At 34.5% G+C, this 23,653-nt stretch overlaps 1 protein-coding gene and 1 long non-coding RNA gene across 2 annotated transcripts; one reads left to right on the top strand and one right to left on the bottom strand.

The window, feature by feature from the left end:
- Positions 1 to 7,699: 7,699 nt before the first annotated feature.
- On the bottom strand, positions 7,700 to 19,325 carry LOC131145000 (ABC transporter B family member 9-like). The gene is made up of 13 exons (XM_058094014.1): positions 19,134 to 19,325; positions 18,647 to 18,957; positions 16,212 to 16,266; positions 14,471 to 14,646; positions 13,901 to 14,122; positions 13,555 to 13,793; positions 12,902 to 13,427; positions 12,096 to 12,369; positions 11,344 to 12,013; positions 11,041 to 11,269; positions 10,685 to 10,951; positions 10,332 to 10,595; positions 7,700 to 8,857 (listed from the first exon to the last, which is right to left on the bottom strand). The coding sequence occupies exons 2-13, from the start codon at positions 18,911 to 18,913 to the stop codon at positions 8,210 to 8,212; spliced, it is 3,837 nt and encodes a 1,278-aa protein (XP_057949997.1). The 5' UTR covers positions 18,914 to 18,957; positions 19,134 to 19,325; the 3' UTR covers positions 7,700 to 8,209.
- On the top strand, positions 8,007 to 10,247 carry LOC131145001 (uncharacterized). The gene is made up of 3 exons (XR_009133940.1): positions 8,007 to 9,145; positions 9,393 to 9,605; positions 9,713 to 10,247. It is a non-coding gene; the product is annotated as an uncharacterized LOC131145001 (long non-coding RNA).
- Positions 19,326 to 23,653: the final 4,328 nt, after the last annotated feature.

The raw sequence follows: 23,653 nt of genomic DNA, 5'->3' as shown, positions 1-23,653 counted from the left end.
ATCATACTAATAATAACTGTTTGGTATAGCTAATAATACTGAAAACATACCCAGGATGAATAGCTAGTTGATGTCATATATTACCCCCCATAACGGGTTGTGCAGTCCGACCACTGCCGAGTCAATAATGTTTGTAAGTACGATGGGCCCACCACACCCTGGTCCAGACTTCTAGGTGGACTTCTACAACTCTACATTGAAAGCCACATCGACTATCCATCTCCCACCCCCTCGTGGGGTGGTTAGCACCAATCTAACATAGATATCTGATCTATAAGCTACGGTACCGTGCTCCTGAACTGAACTAAACTAACATCCAAGTTCTGATAACATATATACATGATAATATAGCATTTAACATAAATGGATTGATAACATTTTCTATAATTTTATAAATACGGCCTCGCGCCGAACATTTTATAAATATGGCCTCGTGCCGAACATTTAATAAATACGGTCTCACGCCAAAATCATACGTAAAACACGGCCTTGCGCTGGCTATCAATCACGGCCTTATGCCAAATATCTCATACATATCATTCTGAATAATAAATCAATTATCATGTATTTTCGACATCATTTTGTACTGTATTATTTCATATTCCTAAAAACATGCTTCATTCATAACATTGTCATATCATAATACTTTTCACGTAAAGTAATATTCATTCCACACATTTGTTGTATAAAACCATACTTCATATTCTAAAATCATAATTTCTGGCATCTCATACATACATACATATATATACATTTCAACATAATAGCAGTATTTTCCCAAATGTGCATTTCCTTCGTAATATACTTATATAATACATGCTTTCCTGAAAATTAATTTACTGATAAATAATAATAATTTGCATGGAAAATAAATGATTTAATTTATTCCCTTACCTGGTACTAAAAAGAAAACCCCCCAAAATATCGGTCCCGCACTCGTAGGGTTTTCCGTTCAACTCCCTAAAAACAATAACTCGCAGAACTAAACTTCGGTATTTTCACTTAAATATCATTTCCTATAACTGCGAAAAGATCAAATTTGGCATAAAAAGTCTTACCTCAACCCAAGGATGAATTTCAACTTGCTTCCACCAACGATCCATTCTAGTAGATTTGGAAAGAACTTCCCTAGGAGCGTCGTGGTGGCCTCAGATCGTCGATCCAACGAACAACGAAGCTGAAATCGAAGAGAGAAGAGAGAGAAACCGAAGGGAGAGAGAAAGGGAGTGATTTTTATTAATTTCTGCGTTTAAATCTGGGATTTGGGTTATTTATAGGGATGGATTCATCGACGAGACACGTCACCTCGTCGACGAGTCTTGTAAAAAGTTCGTCGACGAACCTGCACCTTCGTCGAAGAATTTCAGATCTCCCCAAAATTTTCTTTCAATATCTTCTCGTCGACGAAACTTGTCTTCGTCAACGAGGCTCTCTTGTACCCTCGTCGATGAATCCCTTGTGTTCGTCGACGAGGGCCTATAAATTTCCTCAGTTATTGCTCCCAAAGTGCAATGTCGTCAACGAAGTCTGCTGCCTCCTTCTATTTCTATTTCTGTTTCCATTTCCCTCCCTCTTTATTATTTAATTACCATTATTCTTTAGGTCGTCACACATCAAATGACCTAATCCAAAAACGAATTAAGATTCTAAACACTTAAATCCGAATTTGAAAGTTCCCAGACTTATGGAAACTTAAAAGGAATCAATTAACTAAATTAGCCCTTAGAAAAACCAGACCTCAAAGGAGGAGACTAGATATTGGATTTAACAGATGACTCAATTTATTATGAGGGCTTCAACTCAAAATCTTGGGCTTTGAATTTTGAAATCCCAAACCTCTTAAAAGGAACAGAGAATTTGAAATGGAATGACCCCTCTTAATTTGGAGATTCTTGGCTAGACTTTAGGACTTTGAGCTTTAAAATTACCAACTTCAATACTCTGAAAATCCAAGAACTTTAAAGACTAGCCCGCAATGAGTTTGGAAAACATTGGGGGCTCCAATTAAAAAAATTGTTTTTGAGATCAATTAATTTATAGGCGCTTGACTTAGATGAGATCAACAACTTCCAAGACTCTAGACCCTAATGCCCTAAAAATAAGGGAACTATCTTCGTAACTAAGGGGTTCCTGTATAGGAATGAAGATTAATCTTGCAACTAAAAAGAATTAATTAAACCTACCAACAAAAAAACCTAGCACTTGGCTCAAGAATAAAAAACAAAACTTGGTTCGGCCATTTGTGCAACTCAACTTTAAACCATTTTTTTTTTTAGAGACTCGACGGAGATCAAGAGGACTCGAGTGAAAGGTCAGGGCCTTAATTTTCAGAACGTGGGGTCATTCGGGGCTTAAAGTCAACTCCTGTTTTGCTAGGTTTCTTTGGGATAGTCTGGTTAAAATTGGGGTGTCGACAAATAAATGTTAAAAAAGGTAATAATTCAACTATTAATCCTCAATTTCAATTTTTAATATTAGTTCAAAATTAAATTATAAAAAATTAATTCATTTCTCAGTGGATATCATTATCTAAAATTGAAATCTTAAGACATCAAAAAATAATAATAATAACAACACTTAATGACATTTAATAGGACTAATGAGTGAGAAAATAAGTCAATATATTCAATTACTAAAATATTAGTTCAATTATTATTATAAATTACAAAAATTAAATTATAATTTTATCATGGGATTTCAAAAATATTAGCCTTATTATTTACGAGATATTTTAAGAATATTAATTTTTTATTTATTATTTCATAAATTAATTCATTTTTGAACAATAATTATAGAAATTATTTAACTCAATTAGTATTCATCAATTGAATTATTAATTGAAGTAAAAAAATAAAATTATAAAAATTTTAATGCATTATTAATACTTAGAAAATTTATTAATTTAATTAATAAATAGAGTTCTTTTAATGCTTATAAACTCAAAATCACTCTTGCATTAGATATGTAACGCCCCGAACCTGAAACTAGGGTCCGGAATGTTATTTGAAATATATCTTTGTTACGATCTCGTGATGCCCCGAACCTGCCAAGTGGGCTCTGGGTGCCACGTGATCCATTTACCTGAACCTGACTCTAAATCAATTACGCAGCGGAAATAACAACAATTCTTCCATATTATACCGGAGTTTCTACAACTATCTACATCTCAAAAACATAAGCTAACATTCAGCATTTCACAACTCTAAAAACATAAATATATCTGAAAGAAAATATACATATCCATCAGTCCATGCCCTCTCTCTCTCTCTCTCTCTCTCTCTCTCTAAAAAATGCTACAATAGTCTGAGCTCTCTAAGCTCGATCCCGCGAAGGTCCTAAAAAGATGAAATTCAACTATCGAGTGAGACACATCTCAGTAAGGATGGAATACATTAAATCAGCGTGTGACAATCATGAGATTAAAGTACAACATATATGTATATTCATTATTTTCAAATAAAACCACAATTAAGAAATCGTTCTTTGTTCCTACTTATACATAAATAAGGTATTTTACCAACGAGAGTTCCCAAGGATATAGGTAATTAACCGCCCATACAAGAAGCACCCCTCTGCTCTGATACCCTAAGCAACCTATGGTCACAACTAAAGTATATCAGGGCCCTTACCTTACTCAGTAAGCCCCCAGGTGATTAGTTTATCTCGTACTCACACATTCACACAAAAGTTTTCTGACAGAAGTTCACAAGAATAGGGAAGATTACCAGCCCATACAAGTAGTTTTCCTCTGTCCTAGCACGTTATGCAGCCCACAACTACATCTGATACCTATTAGGGCACTCGCCTTTCTCAACAAGCCATCGGGTGAAGAGTATACCCCCCCCCCAAATATAAGTAATACTATTATATTTAATATTGATAATACCTTACTACATTACTCTTGTCATTCATTACATTCACTTTCATATTCTATATTCATGTGTCACATATTCATTATTTCTTTCTATATTCATGTTCGTTTTTACATATTCTATTTTCATGTCATTTTCGTCTTCTGATCTTATATCCATTACATCCATAACTGCTATTTTCATATCCATTGTTCTCATATTATCCATGGTTAACTTACAATTATACGTTTAGAACCCTTTATACCAGTGATAAATCCTAATCATGCTTCCGCCCCATGACGAGTTGTGTGGCCCGAAGGCTGGATTTAACCTTGGTTGACCCTCTAAAGTTAAATCAACCACATTCTATAGTCTGTAGGTATGATTGGCTGTTCCCACACTGGTCTAGACTCCAGGGGGACACTATCCTTTCCTAGCACAATCGACCATCCCGTCTCCACACTCTATCTAAGACGTGTGGGTGCACTAGCACTCCATGCATATCCGCAACAGTACTATGTCCTTTTTCTTGGTCCACCGGAGTTCTTAAACCATATATTGTAATTTAACATTATCAAACACATGCAAAATAATTCATATTACCTTTTAATTTTCAATACATTTCTAGTATTTCATGCATCTCATTCATATATTATAGTTTAACACAGAAATTTCATTTTACTCATGCTACACAATTTAACAACATATTTCATACGTTTACTGAAAATAAGTCAACCCATATTCATTGTTCATATACTGAAAATATACATTTAATCTCTTACTCAATTAACTAGAAAATATGTCATTTAACTTTCCATTTTCACAAATAATATCTAATACCACAGCCCTAGGCTTAGAAATTTACAATTTAAACGGTTGGCATTTCAGAATCCACATGAAAATCATTTACGTACATACATACATACATACATATATATATATATATATAATATTTCTATTTTTCACCAGTTATTTCCTCAAAAATCTTGATTTAATATATTCCCCTTACTTGGTTTCCTGAACTACACCAGCAGAGACCCCAAAACGATGTTTGTAGTGTTCACCCGAACCCTGATTCAATAACCCTAATTTAATCAAATCAACCCCAAATAAAATACTATTTTAACATTTCCTAGGCCCATAAATTTTAAATAACAATTAAACTCCAAAAAATAACCAATTTTCTTAATTCCTTAAATCTCACTCTCGCTTTGAAGTGGTGTCTAAGACCCCTAAATTGAAAATTTACTCCAACCAAAATGACGATGATTGAGACTAGAACCTCGTGATGATGCCCGATTGTCGATTTAATTGAAAATTTAAGGAAAAATTGAGGAAAGAGATGAAGTATACCTTTTCCTAGGAGTGATTTCTAACTACTCTTACGATAAATCTACTCCGGTAGAAATGTCAGTGGTGGAGATAGGAACCCAATGGTATCTTCCGTTTTGCGATTGGCCAAATATTGGCCGAGAAAATGAGGTGAGAGAGGAGTGGCGAAGGAGACATTAGGGGGGTGGCCTCTTTGTTTGAATGAAAACAAATTTCTTCTTCGTGAAGCTTCAAGTTACTTTAAGTAATATATATTAAACTTATATATAATATATAATTTATTATAATTTATATTATAATATTATATTATATATATACACATGTTTTACTTTAATTCTTATATATATATATATATATATATATATATCTTACCCTATTATTTATTTTATGAATTCAATTTAGTAATATTGAATTAATTCAATTTTATAATGTTTAATTAATTAATTAATTATAATTAATCTTAATTTAATTTAAATCTTTTTCTTTTTAGGATCACTACAAGATATGATTGTCTATACATGAAATTTTAGGAAAATAAAAAAAAAATAATATCCAATGAAAGGTAACATCAATAAGTGAATAAAAAATTTAATAAATTAAATTCTTATTAGTGGATACAAAAAAAATTAATTTAATTATTATTAGAGGTTACAAAAATTAGATTAAAAAACAATGGGAAGTTTTTAAAATGCTGGTCATTTTATTCATGAGGGTTTTTAAAATATTAGCTATTTTAGTTATTGTTTCTTAATTATTTTATTAACAATGGTTATAGAAACTATTTCATTAGTCATTCATCAATTAAATTAATAATAACAGTTAAAACATTAAATTATAACTTTAACTGTGAACAAAAATTTAATTTAATTATTATTTTTGTTGAGATTACTAATTCAATTATTAATAGAAGGTATTTCTATGCATACAAACTCACAAGCACTATTAACATTATATATTACCCCCTAAACATGAAATTCTTAGAAAATTAAGAACAAAAATAATAATATCTAGTGACATATGATAGAATCAATGAATGAAAAATAAACCGATTACATATATAAGTTGATATAAATGGTTACAAAAATATTAATTTAATTATTATTACAAGTTACAAAATCTAAATTATAAATTTATAGTGAGGTTTTGATATGCTAATCATTTTATCGGCATGCAAATACTTTTCATCCTTAATATAGACGTTGATTAGAAAGATAAATATTGACATTATATTAAATATAAAGTATAACTGTTATTATATAAATGATTACATTCTTATATAACTTGAAAAATTTTATGAATGTTAATTATATTCTTGCAATTAAATTCTTATATTATAAATGGAATGTGTGACAGCTCCATTACTTTCACTTGAAATTAATAAGCCATATGGGTATTGAGAGGGACCAATGCAAAGTCTCCCATTATTGAAACTTTGCAACAATTGAGTGAACCTATTTCATTATTTATAAATTTGTGCAATTCGTAATTCTGTACCAAATCTTTATTCATTAGAATTATAATTTTAGAAAAAAAAAAAAAAGAGAAAACATAAATAGTTGTTGCATATTTTTGTGCAGGACCAATATATATGTTGTGAACTGACTTATTATAAAAAATTTAAACATATAATAAGGGCCATTTTAATTGTGAAAAAATTATTTTTTATTTTCTAATTTTTAGTTTTTCAAAGAATTATAAAAATATTAGATTATTTTTAAAATTTTCAAGCTTTGTCTTAAAAAATAGAAAATAAAGAATCTGTTTAAATGTGCAAAATAATTTTTTATTTTTTATTTCTAAATCTCATATAATCACAAAAATACAACTTTTTTTTTTTTTTTCAAAATTTGCATGAGATAATATTTGGAGTTATCAATTTTAAAATTTAAATTTGAATTTGGGAGAATTCAAAAACAAAGTCTATACATAATCTATACAAATCAAAGTTCAAGATCCAAATTCCATACTCTTATGTAGAAAGTAAGATTTTGAAATCTAAAAAAATAATCAAACATATTTTCCAACTTTTCAATATAAATTTGAAAAATTGAAAAATAAAATAAAATATTTGTAATTATTTGAAAATTGTAAAATAAAAATAAAACTATTTTCACGAGTAAATAGTGTCAAAATTATTTATTATTTTTCATTTATTTCATATAAATGTGGTAAAAATAAAAAGTTAGCTAACTTTTTAATAAATTTTTTTATGAAATTACAATGAAAAATGAAAACTATGGGTCCTAAATAGTTTGGTAACTCCTAATCCTATATGTTTTCATACCCTCCAAAAAGTAACTTCAATGAAAACTTTCAAATCATAAATTTTTGAAAATAAAAAACATCTGATGCAAAATTCAAATATGTTATATTTTAAAAAATTAACTTGTTTATTTCATAAAATAAATTAAATTAGATAAAAGTGGGTTGGGTGGGGGATATATATATATATATATATATATATATATATATATTAAAATGAGTAAGAAAAAGAAATAGAAGTGAAATAGAAATCAAGAAAACAAGTGAAACAATTTTGGTGGTTCCATTTGCCAATAAATGTGAAATTTAAACAAGATAAAAGTTTCCCAATCCCACAACTCTAGTTACAACTTCCAAATAAATTTCTATAACTTGTGATATATTCACATGCATTTGCTGGATTGCAGCTAACCATTAATACATGTGTATATATAAATATGTATATATATATATATATATATATATATATAAAAAAAATTTGCAAAATAGCCATATTATCTTCGAAAAAAAAGAAAAAGATTATATAACATTGCACTTAGAAGGAAAAAAATTAAAGATGTTGAGCTTGTCTTGTAACGGTTAGATCAATCATCGATGGATCCCTCCCTCTGCTATTGTTGTGCAAAAGGCATGGAGTCTTCCCTGCAAATCAAACGTCATGTTGACTGGCTGCGGCTGGAGAAATTCATAAAGTTGAGAATTACGTAGAATCCTAGAGACTAGAGCAGAGCTTTCTTGCGCCCAAAATTTCTCAACCCCCTTCCTCACTTATTAGAAGTCGCGTGAAGTGCTACCAGAGAAGCATAAGCACCATCAGTAATCTTCAACAGCGCCTCATGTCTCCCCTTCTCCGCAACCACACCATTCTTCACCACCGCAATGACATCAGCCCCTTTAATGGTGGAAAGCCGGTGGGCAACCACCACCGTGGTTCTATTCACCATGACTCTGTCCAGAGCGTCCTGCACCACGCGTTCCGACTCTGCATCCAGAGCGCTGGTGGCTTCGTCGAGCAGCAGGACTTTTGGGTCCTTGAGAATGGCCCTGGCGATGGCGATCCGCTGCTTCTGGCCGCCGGAGAGCTGCACCCCTCGTTCGCCGACGGAGGTGTCGTAGCCCTGAGGCAAGCTGGAGATGAAGTTGTGGGCGTTGGCCGCCTTCGTGGCGGAGATGATCTCGTCTTCGGTCGCGCTGCCCTGCTTGCTGTAGGCTATGTTGGCGCGGATGGTGTCGTTGAAGAGGACGGGCTCTTGGCTCACCAAACCCATCTGTTGTCTCAGCCAGCTTATTTTGAAGCTTCGGATGTCGACTCCGTCCAGCAGTACGCGTCCGGAGTCGGGATCGTAGAACCTCTCTATTAAGCTGATTACCGTTGACTTCCCACTCCCACTTTCCCCGACGAGAGCTACTGTCTGCAGACAAAACCACATCAATGTGTGAGAAAGAGAGAGAGGGAGAGAGTTAGTTTTCGACACTGGATGTGATCGATTCTGGCTTGGATTGAGCAGATCGAAGGTGGATTTATGGCGAAATGGGTGTTACCGCGGCCGGGTTTTGCTGTTCTCATTGTTTCTTTTTGATCGAGCGGTGTATTAGCCTTACTTTCTGCTTTTCCGCCACTGTTGTTCTGTTGTTTTTACAGAGTTTTGCTGCAGGTTAATAGAGATCAATGGAAAATTTTCATGGAAGCCTTCAAGCAGGTTTAGGGAGTGCAAAATTTTCAGCAACTCTAGTTTTTCGTTCACATAATTTAATTATTTTCGAATGCTCATTCGTTATTCTTTGATTCCCCATCCTCTATCCTCTATAATAACTTTTGGAATCCCATATGAAGTATAACCTGAATCAAGTCAATTCTTTTTTGAATCTCTATATGTGCAATTCCCTCAACATTGGAAAATATTCTCAGATTTTTTTATTTTTTATTTTTTATTTTTTCTCTTCCAGCGTCAGGCAGGGTAAATTTTTCACGGAAAGAAGCTTTGATTGGTGGGCGTAGTAAAGTTTGATGAAAACTGGGAGATGTTAGAATTGCAATGAGATCCCACGTGATGAAGAGCATGAAATCAGTAAATCCAACGCAGGCCTTCTTTGTGACGGGACAAATTTGAAGCTTGTGTGTGGTGGGTCTGAGAAATGTTGTATTCCATGATAGTGAAGGTATGCACTTAAACATGGTCATATCGAGGGCGTTTCTTATGTGTGCATGAAACAATTGCAATCACAAGGATGATAGTATACATGTCTTTATATTGCTTTTATGTAAGAATCATCTACTGGCAAGAGGACAAGGAAGAACAAGATAATGGTTGTGGAGTTGTTTGCCTTGAGGATGCTGAGGACGACAACCTGGAAGGATCTGCACTAGTTTCACAAATGACAGAGGGCATCCTACCCTGGGGTTTAAAGTGTAGAAATGTTAAATGGTGTAATTGTTAGAAAAGGCAAAGAAGAATAGGTAGATTTTTGAGGGAGATGTTTAAGTCTCAAGTTGTTGGAATCAGCAACATTTTTGGCCTCGTAAACACAATATTTTTCCATGGTTTCAAAGTTCTAACTAGGACAGTCTTGTAGGTTAAATCATGTCTTTGTTTTTTTTTTTTTTTTATTGGTAGGATTCTTTATGAAGGGTATGTGTTGTTTATTTCAGTAGATACTATTTACTAAGGTTCAAGTATTTGGGTATTTTTCTGGGCACTTCTTATAGCTGGGATATTTGTATGGGTTTTGGGGTATCGATATCTCTGTTGGGTGCTGCTTCTAGGGCATTCTCAATTTTTTTATGTGCTCAGCTTTTGCCCATTTCCAATTGCCGTTCATATATTTAGTTTTTCTGGTGAAAAAGGAACGATAATATGCTGCATAAAAATTGGCTGGCAAGAGTACCTTTCCAGAGGGGATGCTTAAACACAAGTCTCTGAAAATTTGAACGTCAGGTCGGCTTGCATATTTGAAGTGGACATTTTGCAACTCAATGTCGCCCTTTATGGTTGTGAGTATTGTGCCCTCATTGCTGCTTGAATCAATCTTCGGCTTGCTGTCAAGGAGTTCAAATATAGAAGCAGCTGAATCCTTGGCTTTGTTGGTATCTGGAGCCAGTGCACCAGTTTGGGAAATCCCCATTGCAGATATTGTCAAAGCAAAGAAGACCTGGCATAGAAAAGGTTATGACTAGAGCAAGGAATCATAAATTTATAGGGTAAAAATGCAAGAAAGAAATAAATTAACTCAAAATTTACCTTGAACACTTCTCCATATGAAGCTTTCCCATGCTCCACAAGAATAGATCCTATGTAGAAACAGAAGGCATTTGTGCAGTAGAGTGCAAAGAAAGAGAAGCCGAAACCAGCTCCACTTATAAGACCAAGCCGGACACCGTTTTTCATGGGTGCCTCACATTTTTTCTGGTATAAATCCATCACCTTACTTTCGGAGCAGAATGATGCAACAGTTCTAATGCTACCAACAGCATCATTTGCAACTTGACTCGCTTCTTCATACATCACCTACAAACAATTTGAAAATTTTTATTCTATCCTTCAAATGACACGGTTATAAATGCAAAACCTTTGTGTTATACAGGATTAGGACCAACCTTGGCATCTGCGCTGAACCCCTTGAAAAATTTCATCTGAAGGTATCCTTGCAAACCCACCAAGGGCAAGACAGCCAGAATTATGAAAGCCAATATCCAGTTTGCTGTGAATGCAATGGTAAGCCCCGCAATTACCGTTGCTATGTTTTGCACAACTAGTGCCAGAGCATCACCCACAAGACTTCGCACTGATGAAGCATCAGTAGATAACCGTGCACCAACTGCACCACTGAAATGAGCAACAAACTTTACAATTAGAATCATAGCATAGGAGTATATGAGAATGGCATTTGGTTAGTATACCTTGAATTTGCAGGGTCATCAAACCAGCCAATCTCTTGATGCACAACCTTCTCAAATGACAAGGAACGGATCCTTTGTATCAATTTACCACCTGCAACTCCAAAAAAGTAGTTCTGCACTGGAATAGCGGCTAGAGTAACAATGCCCAAACCGACATAAATAAGTGCCCAAAACCTGGAATCTTTTCGTAACTCGTGTGGAGGTTCATAGAAAATTTTGATGGCCGTGGAAAGTAGGAGTCCAAAAATGGGGAAGATTACACCATGAATGGCGGCTGCAACAGATCCAAGCAGCAAAACTGGGAGTTCAGGCTTGTTCAGGTAGGCTAGCCGCCTCATGGAAACCTTAGGACGCTTCTCATTGCCCTTTTCACCTCTTTCTGTGGTCTCATTCCCATCTACTTCAGCCTCATAGATACCAACTGAGCTGGGAAAACCATAGCTGACTGTGAAGGAGCGCCGGCTACTAGATGAACCTCGGCTTATGGATCTCCTCATAGATAGTCTCTGGCTCCCAGACCTGCCCATGCTCTTCTCCATATCAAAACTTGCACTACTTATTCTATCTGGGTCCATTGTTTGGCCATCTTCACTTTGCTTAGATCCTTCCTGCAGACGAATTAGCTGTGAATAGGCCCCTTCGTGATCGTTGATCAACTCCGTATGATTTCCTAAAATTAATTTTAGAAAATAATAATTAGACAAGGAAGTTCAAAGTTTAATAATGGAAATACTATGCTTAGTGCTATATACCTTGCTCCACAATCTTTCCACTTTGCACCACTGCTATAATGTCTGCATTCCTGATTGTTGTTAAACGATGGGCAACAACAACAGTAGTGCGATTTGACATGATTTTCACCAGTGCATCCTGCACAATGCGCTCTGATTCTGCATCCAGTGCACTTGTTGCTTCATCAAGAAGAAGAATTCTTGGGTCCTTCAAAATGGCCCTTGCAATTGCGACTCTTTGCTTTTGTCCACCAGACAATTGAGTTCCATGCTCACCTACTTGTGTGTCAAGCCCCTGAAAATCACCGCAATAGGTCCTATTTTCTCAATAAAAATTTAGAATCCGAAATAAAAAATAATAATTGTTCTGTCAACAAGCCATTTACAAGTATGAAGGCCATGTTTCAAATGGACTAATGCCCAGTGGTGGTGCACTTTTATGTAGTAGATGTTGAGTTGTACCTAAAATTCACAAGGGTGGTCGCTAAAGTGTGCAAGGGACCAGGGCGGTCCCCTAAAGTTTGCAGTTAAGGGGGTTTCATGTGAGGGTGAGGGCGAGGGACCCCTCGAAGGTCTCGGTGATCGAAACCTTAAGTAGTTTTCGTCGATGGTATAAGTTGACATTTTTGCAGGGGTTCTGTTAAAATAAATACATCGCCAAATGACATAAATTACCATCTCAATTTTTCCTTTTGTTTTCTTTTGATTTTTTGTGTATACGTATGCAAAACCTAAGGGTGTGGTTATGACAGGAGCCATTGAGAGCTTGGTAGAATTGAATGTCATCTGATTGAATTATAAGACGAAAAAAAAAAAGGTGGGAATACCTTTGGCAACTTGTCAATGAATCGTGCAGCATTAGCAAGCTCAATTGCCGTCCTTATCTCCTCATCAGTTGCATTTTCCTTCCCATATAGGATATTCTCCTTTATGGTAGTAGCGAACAGAATAGGTTCCTGACTAACTAGCCCAATCTTTTGCCTTATCCATCTGAGTTGCAACTTCTTCAAATTAACACCATCTATAAGTACTTCACCTGCATCTGGATCATAGAATCTCTCCAACAGGCTGATAACTGTAGACTTCCCACTTCCACTCTGCCCAACCAAGGCTGCAGTTGACCCACTTGGGACTTGCAATGAGAATCCTGAAAATATCTGCACATCTGGCCTCGCTGGATATTTGAAGTGCACATCTTTGAGTTCAATATCACCCTTGATGTCCTCTAATACTAGTCCACTAGTTTCATAGGCATCAATTTGTGGCTTTCTTTTGATTGTCTCGAACATTTTAAATGCTGCAGCTTGTCCAGCAGCAAATGCATTCAAACTTGGGGATGTTTGGCCCAGTGACCTAGCCCAAGAGAACATAGAGAATGTGAGATAAAGCTTCGAACCAGCCCAACAAAATAGACATGGTAACCTGTTTGAGGTTGCAAAATATAATGGTATCTTTCAGTATAATTCAATTCCATACTTACATGCCACCAGTCATGATTGCCATGATGACGTTAATGACTTGCCCACCATTGTATCCTTTCTCTATGATCAATTGAGAACCGTACCATATGGCAAGTCCATAAGTGCTGAAGATAATTAACAGAACCACACCAAGTCCCATGCCTGAGGTAAGCCCCTGTTGGACTGTGGAGGCATATGCTATTACCAACTTGTCATAATAGCTTTTTATTGCTTGCTTCTCCCCTGTGAAGGCTGCAACCTTGAATTTCCATAGAGAATCACTGAAGTTAGGATTAATTGATTTTAACAATAGCTAGTTTCTACATGTATATTTGGAGCTGTTGTGAAATGAACATGATGCAATACCGTTCTAATGGCTCCAACCGTTTGCTCTACAACAGTTCCAGCTTCTGCATACGCAACTTGTCCGCGACTCGACATTTTTGACATAATCATTGACATGCATCCACCAGCAATGACAAGAGCAGGAATGCAAGAAAGTAGAACAAGTGCAAGCAGCCATCCTTTTGTGAAGGCAATAATAAAACCCCCAAAAAATGTTGACATGAGCTGTATGAACTTCCCAACCTGTCAAAAGCAACTTTTTAGGTATGTTTGGTTCGTTATTTGAACTTTTATGTGACATTTCATTCAAGGGAATGAAACAGGATAGGAATCAAACAACTTTAATGACTTGAGTACAACAGTTTGTAAAATAAAATTGGTAAAAGTCGATGATTTCAACTAAGTTTATACAATTCCAATAAAAATATCTGTTCATTCAATATTTCATTTGGGTAAAGTGAACTATCCTTGTACGCATCTTATTCATAATATATTCCATTATATGAAATCAAACATAACCTTAATATTATTACCACACCATGACAATGGTGCATTACACAAGTGTTACAATTCAAATAAAATAAGTCTTACCTTTTCACCCATGGCATCTTGAATAAGAATAGTGTCCCCTGACATTCTCCCAATGACCTCTCCAGTCGTTGTTTCAGTGTCAAAGAATGTAATGTCCTGTCTTAATATTGTTTTCAAATACAAACCTCGAATGCGAGCTGCCTGCCTCTCCCCTGTAACCATCCAACATGCGACCTCTGCATGGTGCATAACTAATGATCAGCATTCTTGTCTTAGTTCTAACAAGAAGACACACCACTCCTTGAAACTAAGTGATAATTAGACTATTACACATGAGAATGTGAACATTCTCATATTAAATTGTACAAATTCATTCACTAGCATTTGCATGACACGGGCCTAGGAACATATTATCTTCTAGCAATGCAAATAACTTTTTTTTTTTTTTTTTTACATATTTTATACAATTTCTTACAGAATCGTTAGCCCAAGTATCTTCTTCAACAGAAGATAAGAAAATTATTTTTAAAGAAGAATAGCAATTGTCCTCAACTTTTTTTGTCTTTGTTTGGAGAAAAAAAAAAAAATTTCCCCTTCACGAAGTTCTTTTCTAATCTTATATCTAAAAAAATATTTTGTTCCTTTTGGTGTTTCTCTTGTTTATATTAAATTGTGTGTGTAGTATGATATAAAAATTTCTATACATATAAATTTTTTAGATGTATAAATAGTATAATATAAAAAATTTCGCAAAAATGTAGTGCAAAATAGAATGTTATTCCATAGTAATAAAATAAAGTGAAATGAAATAAGCAATTCATAAGGATTGAATTAAATAGGGTAGAAAGGGTGTTATTCCATAGATCAATATGGATGGAATATATTAAAGTTGCTATCTTACCCTTAGTAATAGCAACAGTAATTATTTCTTATTACTGTACACTACATTATATTATTTATGATATTTTATTACTGTCATATTTTACTTTATATCTACTGTAGTTATTATTATATTTTCTTTTATGCTTTTATATATTCTTTATTATAATAATTAATTCATTATTTATAATTTTTAAAATTTTGAAAGGTCCCCCCCCCCCCCCACCCCAACTTCTTTTAAGTTCAAAAAACTTCTCTCATTCTATCTTACCACAAGAGGAGTTAAGTGTGTTAGTAACCATCACATTTAAAAATTCTATTTGTCGCAATCAAGTTTATTTTTTTTTAATATAAAGTTCCATATTATTTTCAACATATTTTATTTTGCTCCTCAAAAAAAATCGCAGTTGAGCCTATCTATACATTGACTAAGCATGGATTCTATGGTTGAATGGGCCAAAATAAAAGACATAATAAAAATGTTCAATAAAACATGTATGAATATTAAATTATCACATATGTGTATATATATATATATATATATATATATATATATATTCACACACACACATATTATATATACACAGCTTTAGATTGATGGTGGAGCCGAAGCCTCTGCATGCCTCTTTAATTTTTTAACGTGAATCTGTGATTTTATAAGTTTAGACCAAGGCCAAGGCTTTTGCATGCGCCCTTTAGCTTGGTCCTTAGATTCCATAGAAAAGAATTCTGACTATGACAGTCTTGTTTTATATTCACAGTATGAATTCCCACACCTACCGTACAAGACGAATTCTATGTTCTGCCCACGACGCCAGACCTGGATATTACATCAGCTAACATTTTACGTGCACCACTTTTAAATATATATAGAACTCATAAATGGTAGTGTGCAGAAACTAAAGAATGATTTTGTACTTACGCAACAAAGAAGCTATGCCGGCGCCAACAGCCAAGTATAAAAACTTTATGGCAACCTGAAAAATAACACACACATGATTTATTAAATGGAACATCAAAGTTTATAAAATAGATGGGCTAAGCACCAAGCGAGATCTCATGACTACAGTCCAAAATGGGTCTGTTCCTGTTGTTCATTAATTCTTGGGTTGATTAGTTTCTATCTGATGGGTAGGGGTAATGATACAAGCCACCAACTTTACAAAAAATCCCCCAAAGAACAAAAATGACGTTCCAAATATTGTCGGCCATTAAAGTGGGAGTTGGGGGCAATATTATAACTGAGAAAGACCCATACTCCCAAATAAAGGACAAAGCAGAGATACCATAATATATATAATTCTCATGGTTTAATCAACAATCCTCCAAAGTTCATACTTTAATCAGAGGCCCAAATTACGCATGGCATGCATCAAAACTTGTCCCATCTGCTACCGACACACTGGTACCACTCTTTCGGTGCCTAACAGCTAGCTTGGTCATGGCAAAAGCACAGGAAGGCGTCGTCACGCTTTGATTTGCGACTTTGGCACTTTGTTTTCTTTTAAAATGCACAAAGCATAACATGGGTGGATAGAGCTTCCACCGGTTTCCTCAACTCTCATAGTGAAATTGGAAAGAAATTTTCACTTTCCTATGCTGTTAACATTGTTACAATGGTACCCCAAAAAAAAAAAAGTAGCGAGGTGCACAAAGATTATTTAAAAAATAATTAAGTAAAATAGTTCTTCCGAAGTTAATATTACTCTATCTATTTCAGTAAGTAATTTTGTATTTCCTTTTAAAGACTAAATATGTTCATTAATTTCTATACAGTTTTTAGATGAGTTTTCTCTATTTATTAGAGATATGTATTAAGTTTGGATTGAGGTAATTTAGCTTGTGCCTCTTTCTTTTCATTCTACTGTCTAATACTACTTGAGACTCTCTTCAAATTTAGTAGATGATGCTTAGTTTCTTTTGTAAGACTTATTTATTGAGGGTGAGTCTAGACCTAAGATGAAGTCAAAAGGCATAGTTGATGGACAACATAGGAAAACTCTTGTGGAGAAATTATAAAGGGATCACTCCCTCCACGTGTCCTTATATCTATTTTCTTAATATTGGACATGTGACAAATTGGCCTCACCAAAGAAGGATCCATTTTCAGTAACTAGATAATTAAGGAAACAGACAGACAAACGCATGGAGGAAAAGGTCCCTTGTATAATTTATCATTCCTGTGCTGCTCCTTACTGGTCTCAAGGTACAAAAAAAGCTAAGTTAGTTGAAAGACGATTATCAATTATACAACAAGAATAATTTATTTCCTATTTTATATTTTATCATTCTTTTTAAGTTTAAAGAAATGACAGGTCAGTGCACAAAGATTATTTAAAAAGTAATTAAGTAAAATATTTCTTTCGAAATTAATAAGTAATTTTGTATTTCCTTATAAATACTAAATATGTTCATTAATTTCTATTTTATAGATGAGTTTTCTCTATTTATTAGAGGTATGTATTAAATTTGGATTGAGGCATTCATTCTACCGTCTAATACTACTCAAAACCCTTTAAATTTAGTAAAAGATACTTAGTTTGTTTGGTAAGATTCATTTATGGAGGGTGAGTAGGACCTAAGATTGGGTGGCATAGTTGATGGACAATATAGGAAAATTTCTGTGCTACTCCTTATTGGTCTCGAGGTAATAAAAAATAAAAAATAAAAAGAAAAAAAAGCTAAGTTAGCTAAAACACAATTATTAATTATACACCAAGAATAATTTATTTCCTATTTTATATTTTATCATCTTTTTTTAAGTTTAAAGATATGAATTTGAAACTTATAATACAAAAGTGTAGAGCGTTAATTGTGAAAAAGTGAAAGAAAAAGAAAACAAAGTTTACTAATTATTAATTAAAAGACAAACAATTATGACTATGATACCGTACCAAAGATGAGTTGATTCTCAATCTTGCGTTTCCATATTAAGCTAAAGCTACATTTGACTGAGGTAGTGAAGAAAAAGAAATCAAAATTTGGGAGTTCAATTACAGCCTGCAGCCTAAACCCTACTACTGTAAATTTCTTCAAGCCTTATCCACTTTCTCGACAACCAAACAAAACATGCATATATAACATTATTCACCTCCTTAGCTTCTTCTTGATTTCTTTATTACTCATAAATGGAATATATATATATATATATATATATATATTAATCGAACGATTTTTCCATCTCTTAAAGGATAATCATTTGGTCACGTTTCTGCAGTTGGAACGTCAAGCTCTCCAACTAATTTCCGAGGAAAAAAGGTTAAATGAGAGAGAGAGAGAGAGAGAGAGGAGGAGGAGAGAGAAAATATATTCCCTGGCGCATCAGATACGGATACGAAAGTTCAATCGAGTGCGTACCTTGGAAACTTCATGAACAACATGTGAGCGATCGGAGGCGCCGAAGGAGTTGATGAGCTGGCCGAAAATGACGGTCATGAGAGGCTGCGCCAACCCGTTCGCGGCGCCGCAGGCGGTTCCGACGACCATCAACGCTACGTCGAGGCGGTCGGCGAAGGCGAAAAGCTTGTAAAACGGCACCTTCTGAACATCTCCTTTCTTGACCGCGGATGATTTCCCTTCTCTGGCTTGGTCGATCTTGGGTCCTCCTTCTCCTTCCTCTCCCATTCTCAATCCGCTCCGATCGATGTCTCCCTCCGAAACTGTCCAATCTATCATTCACACAAATCAACCCAATAAACAACTCCCCGCATTGATCAATCAGAAATTACCCACAAAAAATCAAAACCAATACAAATCATTTGCATTTATAAATTAATCAATCAATCACCATGATTTGAAAGAGAGAGAGAGAGAGAGAGAGAGAGAGAGAGAGAGAGAGACGTACAGGGTAGGGAGAGAGAGAGAGAGAGAGAGAGAAAATAGGAGTGAGGAGGGGGAATCGGGGGGAAGGGGGGTGACGCGGTTTCAAGAAGATGACAAAATGAGTTGTTGGAGGAGCAAGATGATTATATAAGCAGCGAAGAAAGATGGAATGGAGAACTGACAGTTGAGCAAGGAAATGAGCTATTATGGTTGCGACTCTGTTCATGGCTCATTGCCTTTTATAGACGTAAGACAACCCAAAGGGCCAACATTAGCCGTGGCCACCAAGCATTTGACCCAACTCCCTACTCTTTACTTTCTGCGGCCTAGGGTTCGCGTGCCAGCGCTAGAAGGTGACCACCTACCACTCATTTTTCATTATTGAATTGCTAATTTTAGACGATCTTGACTATTTGTTATTTAGGTTAAGTAATCAAAAAATGGTTCGATATTTTCTAATTTAAAAATTATTACTAATTAAAGATAGCATATTCCTCAATTAACATAATGCTAAATTCCTATTTGTTCAGTTCCAAATCTTTGTTTTAATAGTTGTAAACTTTTTAATAAGATAGCAAGTGATATTTTAAAAAATTAATAATTTAACATTAATAAATGCTTCATATAAACTTGACTTATAGGCAAGATACTTTACAAATTCAAATCTATAACTAGTTTATCAATTTTCTTTTCTTTTTTTTTTTTTTAATTTTTTTATTACATAGGAATTTCGGCCACCAACGAACCCTTTGAACCCCCTAGTGCAGCACCAAATCTACGGATCAGCATTATTCGCCCCCAGGTCTCGCTGATCAGGGTAAAGTCTGGATGCGGACACGACTTTTATGCATCAATTGGATGTTCGGCCAACTCAACCCCCGGAACACATCTGCATTACCATCTACGATCCCCGCTAGCTCATAAAGAACTCTCACCATCAACGGTCCCCGTTGGCTCACAAAGCAAACTCTCACCATCCACGGTCTTTGTTGGCTCACAGAGTAAACTCTCATCATCCACAGGCACTGCTGATTCCGTGAGTGTATTTACTTGAAATTGAACTCCCGATGTTCCTTCTTACTTACTGATGTCTTTCCACTATGCCATGTTGTAGGGGCAATTTTCTATTTTTTAGAAAAAAATGAGAAATGATGAAAATGTTTTATTCGAAAATATAAAAAGATAAATTCACATATTTATCCTTATTTCGATGTAGTGATTATTATTTTAAAGCATGTAGTATTTCGAAGTTGTTTTTTCTAGAGATATGATTTTAAATTATTTGGTATTTGCTAAATAATTGCATATGTATATTTATGGGTGTCTTCTAGTTCAAGTTTCTATCACACCCTACATGTGTGCCTCATGTTATTAAATATACCACTGTAAGGCACTAATATATTAATACTTGTTTTAATGAATTAAAGGGATACCTTCTTTTTTCATAAAGGGACTTTCGAACCTAATCTCGTTCCAAAAATATTTTTCTTATTTACCTTTTTAAAAATAAAATAAAATGGCATCCATTTTCAAAAAAAAAAAAAAAAAAGGTGAATTAGCGAACTGATGGTTCGATTGATCTATTTCACTTGTTTTTTTTTTTTTTTTTAATGATCACCAAACATGTAGATAATAAACGAGTCATTTAGATCTCGTGTTGACATCTACTATTAAATAGGAGAAGTTTAAGCTATTTCAATCATCTTTTTCCCCCTTCAATCATCTTTCAAAAATGCCCTTAATCTACAAGCTATCTTATAACTACAATATTTGTAAATCATTTGCTTTTAAGTAATTTAGTAAATTATCTTTTATTTTTAAATCTAAAAAAAAATTTATAACATCTCATTATCTTCCTAACTCCCTATCATATTCTAGTAAATTTTAGAATGTGAGAAAGTTTAAACAAATCTTTATGAGTCTGTTCATTTACTCCTGGTATATTTAAAAGTGCAAGGCTAATATACTCTTTTTTTCAAAAATGTTTATTGCCCTTACCCTGTGTGTATGCTCCCTTAAAAATATTTTACATTTTAAAATTGAGATTTTAAATATTTTTACAAAGAAAAAAATTTAGAGAAGGCAGAGACCTGTCAAACACACTAAGAGATTGATCGACCTATATTACTCTCGAATTAGATCATTCAACTATTCCCTTATGGGTAGTCAATCACGGCTACCACTCTTCTACTTTATTAATTTTAGAAAAATATTAAGTCAACCCAACCCTTGGAAAAAATTTTCATGCTGTCTATGCAGAGGTTAGAGCCCGTAGAGATCTCAGTACTTGGTGCTTTTAAGGAAAACCTTACAAAAAAACACAAAAACACGTAGACGCATAAACAAAGAAAAAAGAAAGACATCTTTTTGTTTTTGTGTTTTTTTTGTTTTTCAAAGTTGTTGCATGTATATGGGATAGACTGCTTACATACCCTTTGAAAAAAAGGATCAAGCCACTTGTATGTAGTTCCCAAAAATACTTTAAAAATTTATTTTAAAGAAATTTTAAAGCTTTTAAATAAACCATGAAATCTTTTGGAAAAATCAACAATTTTAGTAAGCGAAAACCACCATCTCCGGCATATTCTAGTGTAGAGGCAATGTTAAACCTTTATTTGGCATAACTTTCAAAATATGTACTTATTATGAAAAATACTTAGATTAAGTACTTGCATCAATAAGTAATATTTGATTTACATTGAAACAAGTACTTATTTCAAAAAATTACTTTTCCAAACTTTTTTTTCTAAGGAAAATAAGTACTTTTTTTAGAAGTAGTGTATCGACCCTATACAAAGGTGGCTCGTTGCAACAAGTTTATTGGTATCTTTAATGGGGCACGTTTTGCTACAAAGTAACTCCTTTTGGGTTAAAGACTATTGGAGTTACTTATCTGAGAGTCATGGTGATATTATTCCATGATATGATGTTGATGTGTTCCTAAAATGCACTATTTTAAGCCCTTATTTACCTATGTTTTGTTCTCATTTATCTTTTATTTACCCCTTCTTATCATAGTTCGGAGTTATGCATGGTTTGTTCATGTTTCAGGAAAATGAAATCAAAACCCAGGAGTTAAACAATGTAAGAAGCCAACGAAGTAATTGGGAAGCACAAGACTCAATCAGATGCTCAACCAAGCCCCTAAAGCCTTAGCTCATCAAAGCAAACAAGACCTTGCTCGACCATGTGGTGTGACCAGTAAGCACAAGGGGCGACCAGGTCACAAAATATAGACTCCAAAGTTCAAACTAAAATTGAGATGCTAAGAGGTTCGACCATTGGCACAACCAAGAGACCTTGAGGGGCAACCAAGTCGCTGAACATGAGGCTAACTAAAGCAAAGATCCTGCAAGTTTCGACCAAGGGCTCAACTAGGTCAAGGAAGCCTGAAGTTTGAACCTTAGAGTTTCTAAGAGCCTCATCTAGGGTGCGACTAGGTCGACCTAGGCGCGAGCCCAGTAAACTTCTTCACGAGATTTTTGCTAAAACTTTCATGATTTGAATTCAAATTCTTGTAAACCCTTTTGGGCATAAAACCTAGCTTCAAATATATGATTAGGGTTCCCCTTTGGCCCCTATTTGGTTAATGACAGACTTAGAGTGTCTTTGGGATCCACTTAGATTAGATTTACAGCTTTCTTTTCAATTCCATGTTTGGTTTGTGCTTGGATTCTTCAAAGGCCTGTGACAACCTTCGAAATCTGAGTCCTGCCACGTAGATAGTTGGTTCTTGATTGTAATCCCGATTGCTAGTGACAGTCCTTCGAGCTGCAATTGAAGTCGTTTTCAATACATGTTCTTTTACTCTACTTTGATTTCAATTCGGAACTTTAAATACCCTGTCTTTAATTTCCATGCACTTTTACTTCTCTGATTGTGATGAAACCCTAGGGGATAGGATAACATAGCTAGGGATTCAGTCACTTATACGTAATAGGTTATGGTTCCTATAAGGTGTTCTCGTGCTCGTTAGATAGGGTATACTCTTGTTCCCGATTGTGCTCTGGATGATTGGTGCACCTTCGCTACCCTATGTCACTCGAATGGTTCACTTGACTGTCTAACCTAGTACGGATAACTGATTGGACATAGCTATCTCAAATGACCCTCTAAGTTGGATTCATGATTTGAGATTTGCTTTCTAGGAGTAGTGTTAATATAATTTATTTTCTTTTGTAGTTAATAGAAACATCAACAAACTCATCTTTTTACCTTTTGTACAAAGCGTAGTAAATTAGGCTAGAATTGGTAAACAACGACACTGAGTCCATGAAGTTCGACACCCAACTCACTCCTTGTTCTATTGAACTTGGGCTTAGTTAGATTATAAATATTATTTTTTGCAGTTAAGGACCCAAGCCTTGGCTAGCCTACCAAATTTTGGCGTTGTTGTCGCTGATCCAGTTACGGTAGTAAGTCAATTTCTAATTTAGAGTACTACGTGTTCTATTTTTTCTTTATTTTCTTTTGATTTTTTTTTTGGTTTGATATTTGAAGTCTTGATTGTGTGCTAAGCTTGTACATGTTGGGTTTGTGCTC

Source organism: Malania oleifera, chromosome 12 (genome assembly GCF_029873635.1).
Source record: "Malania oleifera isolate guangnan ecotype guangnan chromosome 12, ASM2987363v1, whole genome shotgun sequence".
NCBI classification, from domain to species: domain Eukaryota; kingdom Viridiplantae; phylum Streptophyta; class Magnoliopsida; order Santalales; family Ximeniaceae; genus Malania; species Malania oleifera.
Note: the sequence above shows the minus strand (reverse complement) of the source record. Positions and strands in the feature narration are given on the sequence as shown.

Bases quoted from the DNA above. Each gene is read 5' to 3' on its own strand.
- LOC131145000 (XM_058094014.1), bottom strand. From the start codon at position 18,913: ATGGGAGAGGAAGGAGAAGGAGGACCCAAGATCGACCAAGCCAGAGAA. The intron at 12,370-12,901 runs GTATTCCCACCT...GGTGATTTTCAG, and splicing joins TCATTGACAAGTTGCCAAAG to GGGCTTGACACACAAGTAGG. The intron at 11,270-11,343 runs GTATACTAACCA...TGCTCATTTCAG, and splicing joins GATGACCCTGCAAATTCAAG to TGGTGCAGTTGGTGCACGGT.